At 39.8% G+C, this 19926-nt stretch overlaps 1 protein-coding gene across 5 annotated transcripts in view; it reads left to right on the top strand.

Annotated features, from left to right (window-relative positions):
- The window catches only part of PDPK1 (3-phosphoinositide dependent protein kinase 1), a 143435-nt gene that overhangs the window by 32052 nt on the left and 91457 nt on the right, over positions 1–19926 (top strand). For 2 of the 5 annotated variants that reach the window (XM_065412556.1, XM_065412554.1), the window contains exons 2-6: positions 7686–7955; positions 9140–9181; positions 13057–13099; positions 13363–13500; positions 15558–15702. In XM_065412556.1, the coding sequence (XP_065268628.1) occupies positions 7686–7955; positions 9140–9181; positions 13057–13099; positions 13363–13500; positions 15558–15702 (638 nt within the window). The remainder of the gene's footprint in view (positions 1–7685; positions 7956–9139; positions 9182–13056; positions 13100–13362; positions 13501–15557; positions 15703–19926) is intronic. The other 3 variants (XM_065412559.1, XM_065412555.1, XM_065412557.1) reach the window with 2 other exon arrangements.

Below are 19926 nucleotides of genomic sequence, written 5' to 3'. Positions count from 1 at the left end.
TTTTTTGTCTTGTCATTTTCCTGTGTGAGTTCATTTGAGAGCATAGTGATTGTCTGGTTTCACTTTTCAGCCAGTACAGAGGAGTACTGATCCATATTGCCATTCAATTCCCAGTTCTCTGCTCAAAACCAGCACCGCGCTGGAACTTCAAAAAAAGCAGACTGGGCCACTTTCACTATGACTGTGGACAATATAATCTCCTGCATACCCCCACTGCCAAAGACATTTGACTGTTTTATTGCGCTATTAATCTCTGCCACAAAGAACATCCCTGGGGACACAGGCCATCATACACTCCTTGCTGGACTGCAAAGACCCAAGAGTGCCTTCACAATTATGAGGAGCATAGAGACCCAGAAATTGGAGAAGCCCTCCTGGTGTCATTGGATGCAACAAGGCAGAAATGGTGGCTTGAATGTGTAGAAGGTCTAAACTTCACACGCTTTAGCAGTTCCGCCTGGAACCTGCTGAAACTGAACGACCTAAGGGCTGCAAATCCCACACATGTCACTAAGCCACAAGTGAAGGGAAGTGCCATCACTGCTAAATTTTTGTGGACATCAAAACAGCCAGGGGACAAACAGTATCACAAACAAGTCCAGCATCCATTCCGTCAGGTGATGATCACATGAGCTCCATTGTCCCAATGGTCTGGACCATTCACAAGTAAGGAGATTGATGCAGCTATTGCAGTCATGAAATTGGGAAAAGCAGCGGGAAAAGATGGTATCTATCCCGAGTTCCTATATAACTTGGGCCCACTGGCCTAGAAATGGATGATGCAGCTTTTTACTAGCATCGCAGAGACCAGTGAAATCTCCTGCATGTGGAGAGACACCAATGTCATTGCACTCCTAAAGCCAGGAAAACCTGCAGATCACCCTTCTTAGTTATAGGCCAATCTCCCTCTTGAGCACCATCTACAAAGTGATGAAGCATATGATTCTGAATCAAATCAGTCCCACTGTGGATGCTAATCTACCCAAAGATCAAGCTGGCTTTCAACTGCACAGAAGTTGTTGCAGCCAGGTCCTGGCCCTCACTACAAACATGGAGGCTGGATTCCAATGAAAACTCAAGACCAGTAGTGCTGCTTTCATCAGTCTGTCAGCAGCATATGGCAGTCTGGTCTGCCACTGATCTTAGCCAAAGTGATCCTCTGTGTGTGTGCCAATTCTCAGGCTGCTGAACACCATGCTTAGCGGCCAAAGGATGTTCATATACCTCGAAGGTCAAACTAGCAACCCGTGTGCTTTGAATAATGGGCTACTGCAAGGCTCTGTCCTTGCTCTAACACTCTTCAATGTATACACAAGCAATATGATTGAAACAATAGCGCAGAAGTTGGCATATGCTGATGATTTGGTACTTGCAGTTCAGGCCCGTAGCTTTAAAGAACTTGAAGTGACCTTGTATCTGACCTTAAGATCATGGAGGAGTACTTCCAAAAGTGGCAGCTGAGACCAGATCTGAGCAAATCGGTGGTCTCTACTTTCCACCTTTGACAATAGAATCACACAAAACACTGTCGAGTTTTGTGGTGAAACTGTGTTTATGACCCAAAGCCAACATCTCAGTCTCAAGAATGACATTCTTGACTGCACACTGAGCTTTCGTGGTTGCCTCAAAGAAGTAGCCTCTAAAACGAAGACTCGCATCAACGTTATTCAGAAGTTATCAGGAACAACTGCCCCGGTGCGACGAACATCAGCCTTGGCCCTGGTGTACTTAGTTGCAGAGTGTACTGTGTGTTGGTGTAAACAAGAAGCTGCCATACCCCACTTGTGGCTAGGCAGCTGAATCCATGCATGCAAATAATCAAGGAACTTTAAAATCAACATATCTACCATGACTTTCTGTATTAGCAAACATCGAACCCCCAGCTATCTGTTCAGATATAGCCACAGCACGAGAACTTAAACACACCAAAGTCTACCCAAAACTTCCCATCCAGCAGGTTATGGATAACATACCCCAGCAACACCTGAAATTGCAAAAACCCTTATGGACCACACGTGAACACCTCATGTCTTTGAATCCGGCCAGGAAATGGCCAAGTGTCTGGACCTCCTCTACAATTTAAAACAAGCACACTATACTGACCCAACAAGCCGCTCTCCTGTTTTCAGTGTGCCACGCAGATTGTGGACCACACTGAGCTGCATCTGAACACACCATAGAAGATGCGGCTACTTGACGGACAAGTGGAAAATCAAAGACTCCCCTACATGCGACTGCAGTGAAGACATCCAAGCCATTGAACATATCATAACACAGTGGCACAAAGGTGATTGAATGATATCCTCCATGTCACAGAGGAGACCTTGAAATGGTTTATAGACCTACTACTGCATCTGTAGAATGTGTGTGTGTGTGTGTGTGTGTGTGTGTGTGTGTGTGAGAGAGAGAGACCCAGAAAAAAGCAGTTGAAGTGTACTGATGGGTCTGGCCTCTAATTTGGGATTGATTTACTGGTTCAGAGGATTGTTGAGGGACTAGCATGATGTGAAAAGAGGGGCAGGAGAGAGCTCAGCCCCCCATGCTCATGTGTCTTTACTTCAAGGGTTCCCCTTATGCTCCTGTCTCTTTCCCAAGCAGTGGTGCCTAGGTACTCAGTGGAGCAAAGGCAGCAATGCGTTGGGGAGTCTTTCAAGCACTGTCTCTTTCATTTTCCTCAAACCACTGATTCATTGCAATCAGTAGATTTTTTTTCCATACTAATTAGCTATGAAAAATGTTTGTAATTGGTTGTTTCCTCTGTCAGTGGCCCCCCACACTCATAAATTGCGAGGCTAGAAGGGACCATTTGTGATCATCTAGTCTGAGCTCCCATATAACACAGACTATAGTACTTCCCTAAAATAATTCCTAGAACAGATCTTTTAGAAAAAAATCCAGTCTTGATTTTAAAATTGCCAGTGATGGAGAATCCACCATTACTCTTGGTAAATAGTTCCAATGGTTAATTACCCTCATTTTTTAAAATTTATGCATAACTTCCAGTTTGTCTAGCATCAGCTTCCAACCATTGGATTGTGTTATACCGTTGTCTGCTTGATTGAAGAGCCCATTATCAAATATTTGTTCCCTGTGTAGGTATTTATAATCTGTGATCAAGTCACCCCTTAACCTTCAGTTTGTTAGATTCAAAGAGCTCAATCTATTTAGTTTATCACTATAAGGCATGAATTTCTAATCCTCTAATCCTTCTTGTGGCTGTTCTCTGAACTCTCTGCAATTTATCAACTTACTTCTTGAAGTATGAACCCCAGAACTGGACATAGTGTACCACTAGCGGTTACACCAGTGTCAAATACAGAGGTAAAATAACCTCTCTACTCCGATTTGAGACTTTCCTCTCTATACATCCAGGGATCACATTAGTCCTTTTGGCCACCGCATCACACTGCAAGCTCATGTACAGCTGATTATCCACCACAATCCCCAAATCTTTTTGAGATAGAGTCCCCCATTCTGTAAGTATACTCTGTGTTCTTTGTTCCTAGATGTTTATATTTATATTTAGCCATATTAAAATGCATATTATTTGCTTGTGCCCATCTTACCAAGCGGTCCAGATCATTCTTTGTCAATGACCTGTCCTCTTTTTAGCACTCCCCCAATCTTTGTGTCATCTACAAACTTTATTGGTGATGATTTTATCTTTTATTGCAGGTCATTGATAAAACTGTTAAATTGTGTAGGGCCAAGAACAGATCCCTGCAGGACCCCAATAGAAATATACCTATTTGATGACAATTCCCCACTTACAATTACATTTTGAGACCTATCAGTTGGCCAGTTTTTAATCCATTTAATGTGTGCCATGTTAGTTTTGTATCTTTCTAGTTTTTTAATCAAAATGTCATGCGGTACCAAGTCAAATGCCTTACAGAAATCTAAGTATATTACATCAACACTATTACCTTTATCAACCAAGCTTGTGATCTCATTTAAAAAAAAAAATCAAATTTGTTTGGCAGGATCTATTTGCTATAGTCCCATGTTGATTGTCATTAATTATATTACCCTCCTTTTAATTCTTTGAGTCCCGCATCGACCACTCCATTATCTTGCCTGGGATCGAAGTTAGGCTGACAGGACTATAATTACACAGGTCATCCCATTAACTGCCAATATTAAAAAAGGTAAAGTTACCTGAGCTATTGACCTGACCCTGTTTGCAACCTATATAATCGTAACAGGTCAGATTCAAGGATTGATAATTTAGGCTATATTTGAAGAAATTAGAGTGTAATAAAGCCATTCACAAGAGTTCAATGAATATTACCAGTATAAAAAGTTTGTGGTGGGCAGTTGTTAAGGTCATTTATGATAAAGAAAAGACTGATGGATATTAATTTTTTTAAAGGACCCTGTTTTTAATTAACTTCTAATCCAATGGATTTACTTGTAAATAATTCTCAAAATACATTGTAGGCTCAAAATGTGTTAAATTTGGGGAAGATGCATTGTATTCCCATAAGAGGTTGAATCTCTGCTTTAAGTGCAAAGCAAAACTAAAAATTATAAGTGGAACCATGATTGATGTTTCCATATAATTAATAATATAATTCCATTTTTTCACATCCGAGTGACCTCATGTCCCACTGTAGTATGTATTCAGTATCTTAGATAGTTTCTACATTTAGCAAATAACTGTAAAGGACACACGTACTGAAAGCGGTATCTGTCTTTTGAAAACCAGCAGCTCTGGGACTCTTATGTGTGTGACAGAGAAAGTGTGTAAAAAAAACACTACATCTCAGCAAAAATGGCTGAAGTTTGCTCAGTTCTCAGGCAACTGTCTTAATCTCTCTCTCCATTTCCCCGTCTTACTGTTCCCTTTGTGTCTTCCATTCACTTCAGGTTGTATTCTATGCTGCTTTGTGTACATGGGCCAGCCTTCCAACCAACATAGGCAGATTTCCCTTAGTTCTGCTGTAAAGGATTCTGCAGAGCCAGCCAGCCCACCCTCCCCACCCCCGTTTTCTGATGCACACGGTATAATTCTGTTTTAGCTTGTGATCTTAGACTGTAATCCTGTAGTAGCAGAGGACCAGTTTTGCTCTTCTATTGTACAGAGTTGTATAGTAACGAAACATTTGAAATTTGGCCTGAACTTCTCTAACAAGTTCAGGGACAATTTAAAAATAAAGCTGGTTGATGTCTTCCTTGTGAACATCTAAGGCTTAGAGTTTAATGCAGAGCCTGCTCTGACATGCCAGTTCTCCCTGCCCACTCTGACCGGTCCAGGCTGAGGTAAGTTGTAGAAGTCTGATTGGAACTTTGAAGTAGAAAGACTCAAAACAAAATAAAACGTGCCTTACCGTCCTGGACAGAAGAAAACCATGGGTGTATAATATCACGGCTATGTGACTTTTAGTGTCTCTACTGCTTGGTTAGTTTTTGGAATTTGCAGAAATTACTAGCATTTTTTTCCTTTGAGAAGACAATTGCAGTAAAGATGAGATCTAGCCCCTTCCTCATATAATTTAACCCTGTAAGGTATGAATTCCAGTGTTTGGTGGTGGAGAGTGTCATGCAAGAGGGATAAAGAGGTGTGTTGATAAAATAAAAATGCTGATAATTAATAAACCAAAATGTCATTTGGCAAGCATTAAATGGGACTCTAGTCATCAATCTCTCTCATCTCTTAGACAATTTAAAGTGACATATATAAATATTGGAGACAAGGTGGGTAAAGTAGTATCTTTTATTGGACTAACTTCTATTGGTGAAAGAGACAAGCTTACACAGAGCTCTTCTTCAGGTCAAGATGTTTCTCTAATATCCTGGGACCAACATGGCTACAACACCATTGCATATAAAAGAAATAGAGCATTTAAACTAAGTAAAGGTTATTATAAAACTAAACTTGATGGTTTGAGTCTGTTGGCCAGAGCAAAGCTAGGAGATGTGTGAACTCTTGTAAGAAATGAATGAAACTGTTTTGAATGGTGAGTAGTAGGCATACTAATTATTTCAGGAAAAATTGGATGATTCCAATGATGAGTTTAAAGGGTTATTGTTTTATGCTTGAGCTGTCAGTTGCCTTTTTGGAAGTCTGAAGGGAAACTTTCACCGATACTTCCCTCACCCAGAGTGGTAGTGTGTGTGTGTGTGTGTGTGTGTGTGTGTGTGTGTGTGTAGTGCTGTCCTCTGGCAAAAAGACACAAACACACATGCAAGAGCGCAAGTATAACTGCTTGAAAAGGTACTTTTTTTTTTTAATTTAGTTTTTATTTTTTTTAAAGTTCCATTGACTTCAGTGCAGCTGCTCAGTTGAGTAAAATTACATAAGTGTTTGCAGGGTCTGGCCCTAATTACAGAGTAGGACCAAAGGACTTAAGCACAGAGAAGGAATGAAGAAGTCGTAAGGCACAGGAGGAAGACAATAAGATTACGTGTTTACATGGGAGGTTAACATTCATGTCTTGGTAACCAGGGCTTTTTGGGTTTAGTTACTGGTAAAGCCTGTATACCAGCTCAATAACTACTAGGTGGTGGTTGGAAACTACTTATCGAAGTATTGGTATCATAACTTCTGTGTGAAGAATGCAACAAAGTGTATAACTAAAAGCCACCAAGTTATATTTAAATTCTGTTATATTTTAGTCCAGTTTTGTTGGTTCTTTGGAATAAAAAGACAGTGGATTTTTTTCATCTTTATAGTTGCTTGTTAAGTAAATACCTGGATGTGTCAACCTTGCTTTCAAATTTAATTTCTGAAATGAATTGAAAAATATAGACTCTCCAAGACTTTCAGATCAGTGTGTCATGATATCACTACAGGGCAGAGTTAGTTTCTGCTAAAGGACAAACTTTCAGCCACAAAGAATGATGAGTTGGGTCTAAAAGACAATTCATCCTTTACATTTTTATTTTTTAAGTCTTCACAAGATTTCAGTGAATCCTTAACTATGTGGGAAATTTGAAGAGTCTGACGGCTTAGTTAAGGTTGTTTGGGCAGGATTGCATAGATTGTTTTTGGCACTTTGGGCAAAATCAGAAACGAGTTTTAAAAAGGAAAAAGTAGGAGGGGAGGAAAAGAGAAAAACTGAAGGAAATTTGCTTGCAAATACAAACTCTGCCTTGGTGTCACTGGCAGATCTTAAATTCTCTTAATCAGCCCATTCACACTTAGCTCTGCGTCTGTGTATTGGGATGGGAGGTGAAGAATAATCTTCCCTTAAAGTATGATTTGTATAAAATGAGTGAGTGCGGATAGAATATCTGCATCTTCATTCCTTTTATATACATCTTTGTATTAAAGTACCAATTCATTGGGCCACACTTCCAGTAGCTCTGTCCCAGCCTATACTTATTCTCAGTCTCCTACACACCACTCCCACTTCCTATGCTCTACACTAGTTTGTTTTGACTGTGTCCTTTGCTCATTCCTGGCTCCTGCTTCCTTCCGTGCAGCCCTCTACACTTCAAATAGTCTCTCGATAAATATTTACACTCCTGAAGACCCACCAGTTCTGTGAAGCATTGCAGATCTGTTTTTGTTGTGTACAGCAGTGTATTGTACCTTCTTGTAAGTTTATACTATAGTTCTTCAGGGAAAGGACTCTGCTATATGGCATACTTACACTTTGTACATTGTCATGCATTTATGCTGCTTAGCCCCTCCGATTATACATTTAGCTAAATGAATATGTTGAACCCTCTCTTTTCAGTATGATGCTGTTCCAATCCAGTCGAGTGTGGTTATATGTTCCTGCCCATCCCCATCAATGGTGAGGAACCAGACAGATTCCAGCACTCCATCTGTCATTACCACCTGTGGCAGCAGAAAGGGGTCTAACATGGAGGGAACTGCAGCTGAATCAAGGTCTAGTTCAAACTCCCTACAGCAACATTCAGGACAACAGCCTCCACAGCCTCGAAAAAAACGACGTGAGAATTTCAAATTTGGGAAAATTCTGGGTGAAGGATCTTTCTCAACAGTGAGTAATACAGCTATTTTTCAGCTCCTTGCTATATTGGTTCAACAAAAACATAACCATAGAGTCATAGAAAGAAAGGGGTGGAAGGGACCTCAAGAGGTCATCTAGTCCACCCCCCACACTGAGGCAGGACCAACTATTCTTAGACCATCCCCAACAGGTGTTTGTCTAACCTCTTCTTAAAAACATGATGAGTGAGATTCTACCACCAACTCTGGTAACATATTCCACTACTTAACAATCCTTATAGTTAGTTTAGATATTGGGAAATACTTTCTAATTGTCCCTTGCTGCAGATGACACTGATTATTTATTTCTTGTCCTACCATCATGGACATGGAGAACAGTTGATCACTGTTCTCTTTATAACAACCCTTAACCTATTTGAAGACTGCTATCAGGTCCCTCACAACTCTTCTTTTCTCAAGATTCAAACATACAGTGGTTTTTTTTGTTTGTTTGTTTGTTTGTGTTTTAACCTTTCCACAAAGGTCAGGTTTTGTAAATCTCTTACCATTTTTGTTGCTCTCCTTGGCATGCTCTCCAGTTTGTCCACATCTTTCTTAAAACGTGGCATCCAAAACTGGACAGATTCCTCTAGCCGAGGCCTCACCGTTCCCATGCAGAATGAGTGTTACTTCCCATGTCTTACATATAAAACTCATGTTAATACACCCCAGAATATTAGCCTTTTTCACAACTGATTCACATTATTGGCTTATGTTCCATTTGTGTTCTGCTATATACCCTCAGATCCTCTTCTGCAGTACTACTGGTTAGTCAGTTATTCCCCATTTTGTATTTATACATTTACTTTTTCCTTCTAAAGTGTAATACTTTGTACTTGTCTTTACTGAGTTTCATCTTGTTGATTTCAGACCAATTCTCCAGTTTGTCAAGATCATTTTGAATTCTAATCCGGTTCTTTAAAGTCCTTATTATGACCCCTTCCTGCTTGGTGTCAGTCACAAATTTTATAAACTTACTCTCCTCTTCGTTATCCAAGTCATAAGTAAAAATGTTTAATAGTACTGGACCCAGGACAGGCCCCTGCGGTGTCCCACTAGATATGTCCTCCCAGTTAGACAGTGAACCATTGATAACTACCCTGAGTACACTTTTTTGACCAATTTTGCACCCATGTTACAGCAATTTTGACCACTTTTCCCTGGTTTGCTTTTCAGACTATCATATGGAACTGTGGCAAAATCCCTACTAAAATCAAGGTACATCACGTCTACTGCTTCCTCCCCATGCAGTAGACCAGTAACCCTATCAGAGGAAATTAGGTTGGTCTGGCATGATTTGTTCTTGACAGATCATTGTTGGCTACTACTTATCTCCCTATTATGCTCTTGGTGCTTACAAACTGATTAATAATTTGTTCCAGTATCTTTCCAAATGTTTAATAGTTTGGCTGACTGGTCTATAATTCTCTGGTTCTCATCCCCTATTTAAAGATAAGTACTATGTTTGCCCTTCTTCAGTCTTCTGGAACCGCATGTGTTCTCAAAGATAATCACTAATGGTTCTGAGATTTTCAGCTAGTTCCTTTTAGTACCCAAGAGTGAATTTTGTCAGATCCTGCCAACTTGAATACATCTAACTTAGCTAAATATTCTTTAACTTGTTCTTTTCCTAGTGGCTTGTTTTCTCTTCTCCCTTGTCGATAGTAATTGTATTAAGCAGTGGTTCACAATTGACTTTTTTAATGAAGATATTTTGTGTCAAACATCTAGTACAATAACTCTTCACTTCACGTTGTAGTTCTGTTCCTGAAAAATGCGACTTTATGCGAAACGATGTTAAGCTAATCCAATTTCCCCATAAGAATTAATGTAAATAGAGGGGGTTAGGTTCCAGGGATTTTTTTTTTTTTGGTGCCAGACAAAAGACATTATATACATATACAGCATAAGTTTTAAACAAACAGTTTAATATTGTACACAGCAATGAATGATTGTGAAGTTTGTTTGAGGTGGTGGAGTAAGAGGATGGAATATTTCCCAGGGAATGCCTTGCTGCTAAATGATGAACTAGCACTCGGCTGAGCCCTCAAGGATTAATACGCTGTTGTCACACTCTACAAGGCAGCATGGACTGAGGCAGGAGGGAGAAAACACAATAGATGCAGGGCAGTAGTTGCAAACACTTCCCTGCAAAAACTGAACATGATGATGAGCCCACGCTATCCAGCTGGAGTGCACCACTCCCTCCTCCTGACAGCACATGCACGGCTGCACAGGTGCTGACTTTCCAAAGTGCTGGGGGGTGCAGGCATGAGAGAGAGAGAGAGAGAGACATGCATTGCCCCTTTAAGTATGCTGACACCACTTCAAGTACGTTGTCCTTTTAAGGAGATCAGACAGGAAGCAACAACTTCTAGCCAGCTCCCTCCTTTCTGTCCCTCTCCTCCGCTTTGTGGAGAGGGGGTACAGAGCCCGGGGGGGAGAAGGAGCAGGGGGACATCCTGATATCAGCACCTCTCTCTCCCTCTCCCCCAGGAAGCTCCTGGGAGCAGCTCCAAGGCAGAGGGCAAGGCAGGAGCAGGAGCAGCACGGCAGTGGGGGGAGGGACAGCTGAACTGCTGCTGGGCAGCTGCCAAGCACATACCTTACAGGGAATTTAGGGGAGCTAATATGGGGGGGGGGGCTGCTTGCCCCCCGATTCTAATCCCCCACAAGTAAGGGCTGCTCTTCCAGAGAATCCTGCAAGCAGTGGACAAAGCAGGCAGCTGCCAAATGACATTATAAGGGAGCATTGCACATCTTTAAACGAGCTTGTTCCCTAATAGATCAGCAACGTAACAATGTTAACCGGGACAACGTTAAGTGAGGAGTTACTGTATGAATTCCTAGATCAGGACTCTCTTTATGCATTAATGATGAGTAACATTTTGTTCTTTGATTTTTTTTTTTTCTTTCCTTTTATATTTGAATAAAGATCACTTCTGACAGTATTTAAGCATACTGCTCAGTAACTCAATTATTGCAGAAGCCTAGTACTGGCTGTTACAATGGAAATAGTTTGACAGCCTATCTACTTACATTCTTATACTGCACCCATCACTGCCTTCGACACTCTGGTCAGGCCACAAGTGCAGACCAATAGATGTTCACATGCTCATAATTTCTTGTGAGACTGAAGCAACACTTTGTCCATTTTTGGTTTTTATAAAGTTACTTCCCTTTAGTTCCTACAGAAACTCCTTGGGTGAGCTTTGAAACTTCAAATTTGGCATATAAATAGTCATTGAGAAATTTATCCTCAACCAAGTTTGGAAAAAAACAATGGTTGAATAATTGTTGAGTGTTAACGAGGGCCAGTTTTCAGTGTGCAGTAGAAAAGGTCATTAAGTTTACACTTCAAGATATGGTGTTTATGCATGCTGATCCACTTTGTGCATCCACTCTTCAGTTCACGTAAAAAGCACCCTTCTGCCTTAAATACTTGAATTTTAAGTTTTCAGAAGACATTATGTCCCAATGTGTGTTTTTAGTGGCTTAAGCGCTTATGGTGCCATAAGGTGGTGGAGTTTCTCATGCTCTTTTAAATATTTAAGATTTACTTTAATCTGGTCTGAAGGATTTGAACTGAGTTAGAGGTTTATGCCATTGTAAGAACTTAATGCACCTCAAAACATGATGCCACTGTAAGGATTTCAGTTAAAGGGGAAGAAATTTTGCAAAAAAAAGAAACAAAACACCCCTCTTTCTGACCACATCTGATAATAAATATTGTAGCCTGAGGGCTACATGTTTTAAAGATTGTTTTGTTATATATTTGAAATTTTTTTTATAAATGCATAATTTTTAAACCTTGACTGTTTCTAATCTGACTTCTCATCTGCTTCTGTCAACTTCAGACCTCTTACACTCAGAAAATAGAAAAGTGAACAATCCTCCTACAGTTTTTATTGAGAAGTAAACTTCCAACAAAATGCCCACTTCTGGAGCAGTGTAACTCTGTTTACATAAACCTATTCAGGGGGTGTAAAACCGTTAGCCTTAAAGTATAATACTTAATAGCATGTTTTTGAAGTAAATTAAGATGTTGGAGTATTCTACTCTAATTTAAAAAAAATTGACATATAAACAAGCATGGTATGACGATAGAAAATAATTTGGTGTAGATTATGTGAGAACTAAGTATAGATTATATTCTTCCTAATGCATTGTTAGAAGCCTAATATGAAAACTAGTTACTGGAACATTCTAGATAATCTGATGTAGCAGAAACATTCTTGCTTGTATTCAGACAAGGAGACACTGTGCATTCAGCTGTTGTGTTTTGTGTGTGTATCTGATCAAAACTCCCCTATTAGGAAACTTCTTATTCCATACAGACTGTAAATTCACTTGCATTCCACTAACACATTCCTTCTGAAACTTTTTTCTTTTCAAAAATTTGAAACCATTGTCTTGAAAGCCTCTTCTCCGCCCAACCCCCTCACCCCCTTCACCACTGCTGTTTGGAACTCTTCCACCCTTTTTCATCAGTGAACTGTTTTATTTTGTCAAATTGTAGGCTACATTGAAAGCCTTTCTGCTGCTTCTAACTCTTAATCTTCTGGATAAATTGATTAAAGTGCTCAAGGACACTATGCAGGACATGGAAACATACAATAGCAGTCTTTTTATTTATTTATTTATTTATTTTAGAGCATATAAAAATAAAAATAACTTCAGGAAATATTTTTGCTAAATTTGCCTGAAACACACAGCAGAGATGCATGTCTTCTTGTAGAAAGATCCTCAATGATTTAGTGTGGCATATTATGTTGTAACCCTTATGATTTCCTGAAGAGGAGAATAAAATCTAGTTTATTGATTACCCGGTAGTGTTAGAGGCCCTCGTTCAGCAAAAGACTTAAGCGTGTACTGAACTTTAAATACATTGACTTCAATGGGACTCAAGAACATGCTTAATTGATTTGATGATGTGGAATGTCTATGGCAAGGGGTTCATTAAACATCTATTGGCATAGGGATTGAGGTTAATACAAAATTCAGACTGTGACTGGGAATGAAGACCAAGCTGGCATCCTTGTATATCTTTTTAATGAACCAGTTACATTGTGGGTTTTTTCCCCCTAAACCAGGTTGTCTTGGCCCGAGAATTGGCAACTTCCAGAGAATATGCCAGTAAGTAATGATTCCTTCAAGTTAAATGTTTTAGGCATAACATTGAAATAGGTATCTTTAACTATATTCACTTTAAATTATTCTGTTATCTCCTTCCCCTCTAATGATGGAAGAGTGGGAGCAACTATTAATCAGGGACATTTTGGCATTTTTTAGAGTGTCAGTGTTATCTAACCAATCAGTTTGCAAAACTACTTAGTTTACAACATGCCTTGTTTGGGCTCAAGTCCTCTGCATTTTCATTGTTCTTCTTCGTCTTCAAGTTAAAATTCTAGAAAAACGTCATATCATAAAAGAAAATAAGGTCCCCTATGTGACCAGAGAGAGAGATGTAATGTCCCGTCTGGATCACCCTTTCTTTGTGAAACTCTACTTCACATTTCAGGATGATGAAAAGCTGTGTATCCTTTTTGAATTAAATATTTATTACGAAGTGTTTGAAAGTAGCAAGTGAATTATTTCATTAAAACCTATAGATCTTTACTGGAATAAGAAAAACATGGAAAGAAACTGAGCAGCACTTTCTTTGGTGTGATAAACTCTTTAGCATCTAATCATTATTGAAATAGCTACTTGAATTCTTGAGTAGATATTAAACCACAAATATGTCAAGTATTTTCAAACAGGAGGTCTCAAGTTTATGTAACACTATTTATACATGCCAGTTTAAATAGACATAGTAATATAGCCTACACCCAAAATTTCATGTCCCTTTAAATTACCACCACATGGCAGAAACTATATATTTTAAAATATTTTTAAGCCAGTAGTGTGTTTCCAAGAAACTATTTTTGTAGTCACTTTTTTTTATATAGGAGCTACCATATTGTGTTCTGCTGCAAAACTACCAAGAGGCAGAACAGAAATAACAAACCTAGGGTTGCCAACTTCCTATTGGCTGAAAACCGGACTCTGAGGCCCCACTCCCTGCTCTACCTCTTCTCCCCCTCCCCCCAAGGTCCCGTCCCATCCCCTACTCTGCCTCTTCTCCCAAGGCCCTGCAATCTCCCTCTCCTGGCTGGATCATCTCCACCTCACTCCCCTGACCAGGTCCAGGACTGGGACAGGAGCTGTTGCAATCGGATGTGAAGCCTGCCTGCAGGTAGGAGGCAGCCCTAGTTGTGCAGGGGCAGGCGTGAGTTGATGACACTCCTCCCCCACGTTAACTGGACTTTTGGTGTCCGGTCAGTACATCTGACTAGACACTGCCCATTCTCCTTTTCAACCTGACTTTCCTGTCGAAAACCGGGCACCTGGCAACTCTATCCTGAACTCTACTAACATCATTAATACTAGAATACAAATTAAAAAATTAAACTGAATATATCTGTACTTTATAAGAGATGAACAGGGAAAACTCAGTATTAACCGTATTAGCAGTGTCAAAATTAGTAGGAGAAAAGATTGTGTTTAAGTTGATTTATTTAAAATTTGTTTTCTTACAATATTTTACTTTTGATACAGGCGGTAAAACAAAAACTGAACTTTAAAAAAAGGCTTGGCCATGTTCCTTTCTTATATTCAGTAATTTGTGTCCATTAAATCATCAGAGTTGTTAAGCTTCTCTCATCTAAAATGTCTTGTAGAGTAATCTGAATAATGGGGCTAAAGCATTGAAGAGGTTCTGCTTGGGCCTTTTAGTAGCAGTTCTTAGAAATACTGTGCAAGAGACCTGACTGGTCACTGGTTACAGTGTGAAGAGGAGATCCTCTGTGTCCCAACAGGAACGTGTAGTCTTTATTCCCCATGGCATCTCTCTCCAACCATTCTTAAAGGTTTGTTTATTTCAAGTTAATTTTATGTTGGTAAGTATTCTCTCTTCAGAGGGCTGGAGTCTGAGGTCCCCTTTTTATTCATAGAATAGTTACAATACCAGGCTATGGCAAACTTCCCTCTGAGCTTTCTGCTCTGTAGTGGTGCTTTCTAGGGGTGAAAGGATCGATCTAGTCTCCTTCCAGGGCTCATTTTATCCTTCATGATATACTTACTGAGGCTACCAACAGTAGGCAGGATGTAGTAGTCTCTTTTTGTAATGTGGACACCTGCTCACTACAAACTGGACTGAAACCAGTGCATTTTGTATAACTCTCCAAATGGCAGTCAGATGGTATGACCCTTAGGGCAAATTTTCAGCCTGGCCATAACTGGGTCTCTATTTTTGCAGGAGCTAATAGCTGTAGGTAAAGTTTTAATCAATTATTTAAATGATTTAGACATGTCATTAACCATGTCTCAAAACAGAGGATTTAAGCATCTAAAGTACCATAATTGTGTGCTATAAAAATGGAGAGCAATGTCAAAAAATGTTGGCTTGGATTAGGACTAAGACAGTTTTGGAATTAGGCTTTCTATTCCTTCCATAGTTCTCATTCAACCTTATTTTTATTTTAGTCCTCAAAATAAGTTTGAGTTTGATGTTTTAAAATGTCCTAATGGTGATCCTTAACTTTATATTCAGATTTTGGACTTAGCTATGCCAAAAATGGAGAGCTTCTAAAATACATTCGCAAAATTGGCTCATTTGATGAGACCTGTACCAGGTTTTATACTGCTGAAATTGTATCAGCATTAGAGTACTTGCATGGAAAGGGAATAATTCACAGGTAAGGTACTTAATTGGGACCAACACATTTGCAATGGTATGTAATAAAAGAGTAGTTCGTTTTTTTTTTTTTTTTTTTAAAGGCTCACTTGTGATACATATTTAGTCATATTTAAACTGTTTTTTTTTTTTTTTACAAAAACAATATAAATGTTTTTTTGTTTTTTTTGTGAGTATAAGTATTCCCCTGCTGTATTATGAATCAAAATCAAACTAGTGCTTGTGAATAGAGCCCTGTAGCGGGACTGAGATTCTGTGGGTCCTGCAGGACCTGCTGCCATAATAGCAGGAGTGGGTAAAATGTACTTTATTGCAGGGAGGATTGGGTGGGCAAAAAAAACATATTGTGGTAATTTGCGGGAAAACACTAAATTTGTTGTCAGTTTGTCATAAATAGAATTTCAGCAATGTAAAGCAAGTTTTTATTTTTTTTAAATAAAGGTTATAATACTTAAATTTAAGCAAGGGATCGAAAGAGGTTTGATTTCCATAACAGGAGTTAAAGTATTTTTTTACATGGTTTAAGCAAGATTAGTTTTATTCCTTTAGTGGTAAAAATTGTCTGAATTCCATATTTTTTATATAATATATGAGAGAGAGAGAGAAAGAAAACACATGGGGGGAATCTCTGTCTTGTGGGATCGAAGGTTTGTGTGGGTGGGAGTGGGATACAAATGCAAGAAACAATGTGGGAGTGGATATTGCAGGGCGGGAGCGGGATTTAAGAAACAGTCCTGAGCAGGGCTCTACTTGTGAATTACAGTGTGTAGGAGACTATATAAACAAAAGTAAAACTGACTTAGTCCAGGTTTTACCTTTTGCATTTCTACTCAGCTTGGACAAAGAGCAGAAATGGTGAAAAGACAATGTAGGGTATGTCTACACAGCAACTGGACATCCACGACTGGCCTGTGCCAGCCAACTCAAGTTTGCAGGGTTCGGGCTGTGGGGCTGTTTCATTGCTGTGTAGACTTCTAGGCTCGAGCTGGAGCCCGAGCTTGGGGGACACAGACAGAGAGAGACAGACACAGAGCGAGACACCCCCACAGGGTTCTAGTGCCCGGGCTCCACCTTGAGCCCAGAAGTCTACACTGCAATGAGGCAGCCTTGCAGCCCGAGTCAGCTGGCATAGGCCAGCCGTTGTTTTTTCTTTGCTGTGTAGCCTTACCCTTAAAGTCTAGTTTAGATAATCTAAAATGGTGATGACAACACAGCTAAGGGTGCAGTTAATATTTATCTTGAGTCCCTTTTTAAAACTAATTTTGCTTGTTATAGGAAAATGTTGAACCTTTCTAAAAGCTTTTAATTGGGTCTCTAAAGAACCCCAAGAGAAGAATTACAATCTTGTTGTTTGGATGTGAATATTCTGTCATGTGTACAAAATTGGTTTGCTAACTATAAATAGATTGTACCCCTATTTGACACAATAGCCAAATGGGCAGGGGCGGTTGGGAGTGGAGATTGTACCATAGAATCTAAAGTTGGTCATCTATTCCAAAGGTTCCTAAATGGTGGTTCCTGGAACACTTGCTCAGGGTCTCTGGAGAGATGTCTGATCATGTGATGCCGGCTCTTCTTGTTTCCAATTATGTTTAAAAAAAAAACCAAAAAAAATACTAAAAATACATTTTCTAATATTTTTGCATAGAAACAGTTGTGAATGGGAAGGGGGAGGAAATTGGTCCATGTATTCTGACAGGGAGAAGGTGTCCATGAAACACTAGGATAGAATAAACACTATAAAAGAGTTCAGGAGTTCAGTTTCCCTGCCAGTAATGTATGGGAGATTCCACAAAGGTCAAAAAACAATGCTATTTAATATCTTAATTACTTATAGGGAAGAGGGGCACTGTTTCCTGTATTGTTTTCTTTGTCTTTTATGTAATCACAAGAGTTTTTAAAATGTGTATAAATTTACCTTTTATTTATGTATTTCTTTTAGTAGGGCTTTATTAGAAATCTGGCATTGTAGGAGAATTGCTTGTAGATGTCTTAAGTTTAGAATGTTATGAAGGTAGTTATGGGCAGCTCAGTACTGGGTGGTGAGATCAAATTTCTGCTGATGTCACAATCATTGTACAGTTGATTTTATTTAGGAAACCATATTCTATTAAAATGCTTAGAACTCTCTTGGGGTTTTCTTGAACCTTAAGAAATATGACAGCAGATAACCAGACATCTTAAAGTTGTTCTACTTTGAAAAGTAACACTGTAGAAATGGCACCTTCTGTTCTTTGAGCTTTTGTTCACATGGGTTCCACTCTAGGTGTCCGCACCCCTTGAGTGAGAGTCTGGAATCTTTTAACCCAGCAGTGACAATAGAAGTCTGTGCCCCACCCTGAGTGTATAAAGGGCAGAACAGCCCCAAGTACCACTCGGTTTCCTTCTCCCTGCCAAGGCAGTGAGTTGGAGCAACATAGAGTCCTTCTGCTTCCCCGCTACATCACAGATATTAGTAGTTTTATAGGTAGTTAGGATTATTCTTAGTAGTTCTAAAAGTTCAAGTTGTTAGAGCCCATTGGCCAAAAGAACCCCTCCCCCCCACAAAACACACACAAAAATAACTTTTTTGTTTTTCCCTTGATACCATGATTCACACATGGCTGAGTCTTGGTCCCCGGGTTTTAAAATCTGCCTAGCTTGTGACTCACCCATGCCTGCAAGCAATGCTCATGCAAAATGTTTATTCTGCTTGAGGGAGTCTCACATAACTGACACATATGCACTTTGCATGTCATTTTCAAAGCATACTCAAAGAGCTTATGATGCCTGTCTGAAAGTTTTCTTCACAGAGAAATCTAGAAGGAACATATCAGACTCTGAAGCTCCCTCTCTAGAGAATGCTATTCCATTAAAGCCATTGTCTATCAGTTCCCTGGCTACCAGGGAAACCACTCTAGGTGTTAACTGGTCTTCTGCATCCAAGGCTATGCCTTACCCCCATGCTTAGCATGCAGTGAAGCAATTACTGGGTAAGTTAACTGGTGATAGCCTAACCCAGAATAGCATGACCACATTACAATGTTGTCCTCACCTGCATCCATACTGGTACTGTATCTGGCTGCGCCAAGCTATAAAGCTGTCTGAGTACTTATCCTAAGATTTATAGCACCACAATTTACTGTGCCTCTGTTTGCATTCACAGATGTTGTAAGACAACTTGTCTGCCCACTCTGATGGTTATACACTGGTACAAGGGCTTGTTAATGGGCATTGTTGTGTTGTATGAAACAGAGATGTGCGAAGCTGGAGAAATTGCCAGCAGGCGAACTGCAAGATGGATGCTGAGCAGAGGCAGATTGATAGTCTACTTCCAGTTGGGGGTTTATGGGAAGGGATTGGAGGACCATTGTGTCCCAACTGTTGTGGCTGCTCAACTGCATTGCAGTTACATCAAGATAACAATACACATTAAAACCTACCTCTTTGTCTGCTCTGTAGCTCAGGGAATGGTGGCTATTATGCTGTGTAGCACTGATAGAAGTGTATGGCTGTGTGCACTTGAAGAGTGCTATGGGAAAAACTCATGGTTGAGCTCAAGTTAAGTCTTCAGTGAAGACAAGCCTCCAAAGACCTCATGCTGCTCTGAAACATTCTGGGCTTATCCTTTTTCCTTCTCAGGTCAGTCAAAAAAATCCCACCTGCTGAAGGCAGAGATACCTTGTGTTGGTCAAAGTCTCCAGTACCAACAAAGAAAAAAAAATCCAAATTATATTACACTGAGGCTTCCAAGTTGATTTCCTTCAAATCAAACTGGCACAGTATACCACCAGACCCTTCAAGGGTTTGTTTCTCTACCTCACAATCACACTAGCGATCTTCTACTGTCCCTACCATCTCATTGGTACTATTGGCTGCAGAACCATCTATCACTGATTCCTCGGAACTGTGCTTCCAGCTGTGTCAGCCACTTCAGTACCAGCAAGCTTGGTGCTGATTACATTGGTACCAGTCCCTATTATTTTTCAGTGACCTTTTTATAGCTCCAGTGGACTTAATGATCACTCCAGAACTGGAGTCTCCTCTAATGGACTTTTCTCTGCTTTCTATGGGTTCGAAGATGGTTCCAGTACAGAAACTAAAGGTACTAGACATGAAGATCCCCTTTGACCTTCATCACTGGTACCAATGGCTGTCTCTTAGGAGATACAGGGATTCTATGGAGAAGTTCTACTATTCTGACTCCTCCTACTGTCACGAGAGGAGTACTTCTCTGTTTTATCCT

The sequence above is a fragment of the Emys orbicularis genome, chromosome 10, assembly GCF_028017835.1.
Source record: "Emys orbicularis isolate rEmyOrb1 chromosome 10, rEmyOrb1.hap1, whole genome shotgun sequence".
Taxonomy (NCBI): domain Eukaryota; kingdom Metazoa; phylum Chordata; order Testudines; family Emydidae; genus Emys; species Emys orbicularis.
Note: the sequence above shows the minus strand (reverse complement) of the source record. Positions and strands in the feature narration are given on the sequence as shown.